Source organism: Vigna radiata, unplaced genomic scaffold, assembly GCF_000741045.1.
Source record: "Vigna radiata var. radiata cultivar VC1973A unplaced genomic scaffold, Vradiata_ver6 scaffold_227, whole genome shotgun sequence".
Lineage (NCBI taxonomy): Eukaryota > Viridiplantae > Streptophyta > Magnoliopsida > Fabales > Fabaceae > Vigna > Vigna radiata.
In genome coordinates, this window is record NW_014543239.1 from 552052 (window position 1) to 555814 (window position 3763).

Below are 3763 nucleotides of genomic sequence, written 5' to 3' on the forward strand. Positions count from 1 at the left end.
TCCAAACTCAACTGGAGGAACAAACCCAGATGATTGCCAGCAACAGGAGGCACACCGGAAACTAGCTGAAGAGATTGCCCAACTCAAAGAAAAACGCTCGGAGATGACGGAAGACAACAGCCGTACTGGCGGCCACAACGAGGGCCACAGGGACGGTCACAACGACGGCCATAACAGCGGCCGTAACGACGGTCGCCATGATGACAGTGGTCGCCCTCCACGATCGCCTGAGCTGCTACCTTTCACTGAAGTCGTTATGCAGGCTCCAATGCCCGATCGGCCTCCCCCGCAAATTGAAAAATTCGACGGAACAACAGACCCCGAACACCATCTCCCGAATTTCGTCGACTCCATGGCCTTCTACTCCAAAAGTGATCCAGTCAAGTGCAGAGCTTTCTCCCTGTCCCTAAAAGGCGAAGCTCTAGAATGGTATTACACTCTTCCTCCCAATTCTATTGACAGTTTTCATACTGTCACCACTCTATTCAAAAGGCAGTTTTCGACCAACCGGAGGGAGAGGATGTCCGCCGCTGAACTCGTCAATCTCAAACAAGGGAGGGACGAGCCATTGAGAACATTCATTCGTAGATATTCTGAGGCGGCAAGAAGAGTGAAAGGTGTCACCCACGAATTCATCATCAGCAACCTGTCCAACTGTCTAGAACCGGGACATGTTTCAGAAAGCCTGTACGCTAAATTACCGAAGACGATGGAGGAATTATAGGAAAAGATGGTCAAGTTCATCAAAATGGAAGATCAGAGACACTACCGCAAGAAGCTTGAGGCACCCATAACTAAAGCTAAACATGAGGACCAACGACCGCATGACAAGGGTCGTAATCGAAAGCCTCTACGAGGATGCCCTCCAATTCCGCTCGGTCCCCGCTACGATCACTACGCACGCCTCACTGTTATGAGGGAGAAAGTGTTTAAGAAAGCCCTCCAAACCAACCTGATCATCGTTCGCAGACGGCACTCGCCCAGGGGTCTCTACAAAACCTGTCGGTTTCATGACAACCAAGGGCACTCTACAAAAGGCTGTCAGAGCCTTAAGGACGAAATCGAAAGATTAATCCGTGCCGGATATCTGCGGGAGTTTGTCAAAGCAGAAACGAGTCAACGAGGGCGTTCGCCCAAGAAGACACGGAGAAGCCCTGAACGCCCACGACAAAAGACCGAACGCTCCCGAGAACGTTCAAGAAGAAGATCTAGAAGATGAGATACGACCCTGAGGGGCCGGATTGATACCAACTTTGGAGGTTTTGCTGGGGGCGGGGCCTTATCCTCGGCCCGCAAAAGACACTTGCGGAACTTGCGAAGCGTCCACACGATAACTCAAAATCCCTTATCAATGCCAGATATCACCTTTACCGATAGGGATTTTCACGCCCCGGACCCGGAGCAAGATGATCCTATGGTTATTACCGCCCGAATAGCACAGTATCATGTGAGCAAAGTCCTGATAGACCAGGGAAGTTCGGTCAACATCCTATATTGGACAACTTTTCAGAAGATGGAGCTGGTGGGGGATGCGATAACACCCTTTCATGAACAAATCGTTGGATTCGCAGGTGAACGTGTAGACATCCGGGGATACCTCGACCTGAGGACCCGATTGGGCACCGGTGACAGGGCCAAAGAACTTTGTGTACGCTTTCTGTTGGTGGAAGCAAACACCTCCTATAATGCCCTTTTAGGGCGTCCCTGTCTAAACGCTTTTGGGGCGATCGTGTCGACTCCCCATTTAGCAATGAAGTTCCCGTCCGAAAGCGGGGCGATATGCACCGTTCGGGCAGATCAGAAAATCGCCCGGCAGTGTTACGCCGCTGCCTTGAAAGCCACCACTTACAAAAAGGAGAAGTGGCCTGAAGCTATTCTGGTCGACCTAGAACCCCGGACCAACACAAACGATCGAATTCAACCCCAAGGAGAGATTAAATTGTTCGTCCTGGGAAAGAATGCTGAGCAAACCACCAACATAGGGGTCGATCTCACTCTAGTCGAGGAGAGCGACCTAACCACACTACTGAGGTCCAATAACGAGCGACCTAACCACACTGCTGAGGCCCGACCAACAGCTCAAAAGAAAAGAAGACTTGGCACCGAAAAAAGGGTGGTCGTACAAAATGAAGTTGACAAATTAGTGAAGGTTGGATTCATCCGGGAGATAACCTACACCACTTGGTTGGCAAACGTCGTCATGGTGAAAAAAGCGAACAGTCAATGGCGAATGTGTATCGATTTTACTGATCTCAACAAAGCTTGTCCTAAGGACAATTATCCTCTTCCCAGCATTGACTGACTCGTGGACGGCGCCTCTGGACACACAGTGCTCAGTTTTCTAGACGCGTACTCCGGATATAACCAGATCCCGATGTATGCTCCGGACCGAGACAATACGGCTTTCATAACTGAACAAGCAAAACTACTGCTACGAGGTAATGTCATTTGGCCTGAAAAACGCAGGTGCAACTTATCAACGCCTCATGGGCGATGCATGGAGGTTTACGTAGATGATATGGTGGTAAGAAGTTGTTCCCATCAACAACACTTGAAGGATCTAGCCGAGGTCTTCCACCAACTCAAACGATACGATTTGCGCTTGAATCCGTCCAAATGCACGTTCGGGGTGTCGGCTGGTAAATTCCTAGGTTTTATGTTGACAAATCGAGGGATTGAGGCCAACCCGGACAAGTGCCGAGCAATCCTGGAGATGAGAAGTCCAACCAAGTTCAAAGAGGTCCAATTCTTAGTCAGACGCCTCACTACTTTATCACGGTTTATATCGAAACTCTCCGACCATATCAAACCGATACTTAAAAACATGAAGAAAAATGTGCCTCGACATTAGGATGATCACTTTGAGGCGGCCTTTTCTGCAGTGAAAAAGATACTGACCAATCCGCCCATCATGAGCCCTCCAACAGAAGGGTTCGACTTACAACTATATCTGTCCGCATCCATTCATTCGGTAAGTGCGGCCCTTATCCAGGAAGCACCAGCCTTCAAGATGGTATACTTTATCAGCAGAAACTTGCAGGGGGCCGAGGAACGATATTCTTAGGTGGAGAAAGTAGCATTGTCTCTACTAACAGCGGCACGACGACTCCAACCATACTTTCATAGTGATATGCGGGGCCCAAGTCCACCAAATAAATAACAACCCAAAAACATGGAGAAGGGAAAAGTGGACTTTTGGCTACATAAAGAGGGGTGTGCATAGCATAGGAGGGGTGGCATTAGTGTTTACTTTTCCATAGGCACATAGCATATTTTACATGTGTTTAATAAAGCTTTCTAGAAGCCACACACATTTAGCACATGGTCCATTAGTTGGAATGAGATCTGAAACGTGTGGATCTGATATTTCCCATGCATGGCCTTGAGATTGATCTATAAAATCTCATTGGCAAAGCTTGTAACACACTTTTGGAATCATATTGTTGAAACTCTGCTGAAATGATTAGCAAGTTCCTCTCCAAGAGTCATCTTCCTAGCTTATCTTCCATTGCAACTTTCTTCCATATCATGGGAGCCTTCTGAGTTATGATTCATTCTTCTAAGCTAACATCCATCTCCCTTCACCATAGCTTCACTACTTCCGCTGCCTTCCATCCAAAAACCTCCAACAACTTTACATTGCTGAGCATCCAGATCTGGCTTGCTTCTGCCGAGCACTGTTCCATTGAAGTGCTTCAACCGTACTGCCTCATTCTGCCTCTGAACTCACGGATCTGCAAGCTACCTCATGCCTCTCGTATCA

The 3763-nt window shown here is 48.3% G+C and overlaps 1 protein-coding gene across 1 annotated transcript; it reads left to right on the top strand.

Annotated features, from left to right (window-relative positions):
- The first annotated feature begins 1351 nt into the window (after positions 1 to 1351).
- Positions 1352 to 2302, top strand: LOC106753268. Its single transcript, XM_014635056.1, has one exon. The coding sequence runs from the start codon at positions 1352 to 1354 to the stop codon at positions 2300 to 2302; it is 951 nt and encodes a 316-aa protein (XP_014490542.1).
- The last annotated feature ends 1461 nt before the right edge of the window (positions 2303 to 3763 follow it).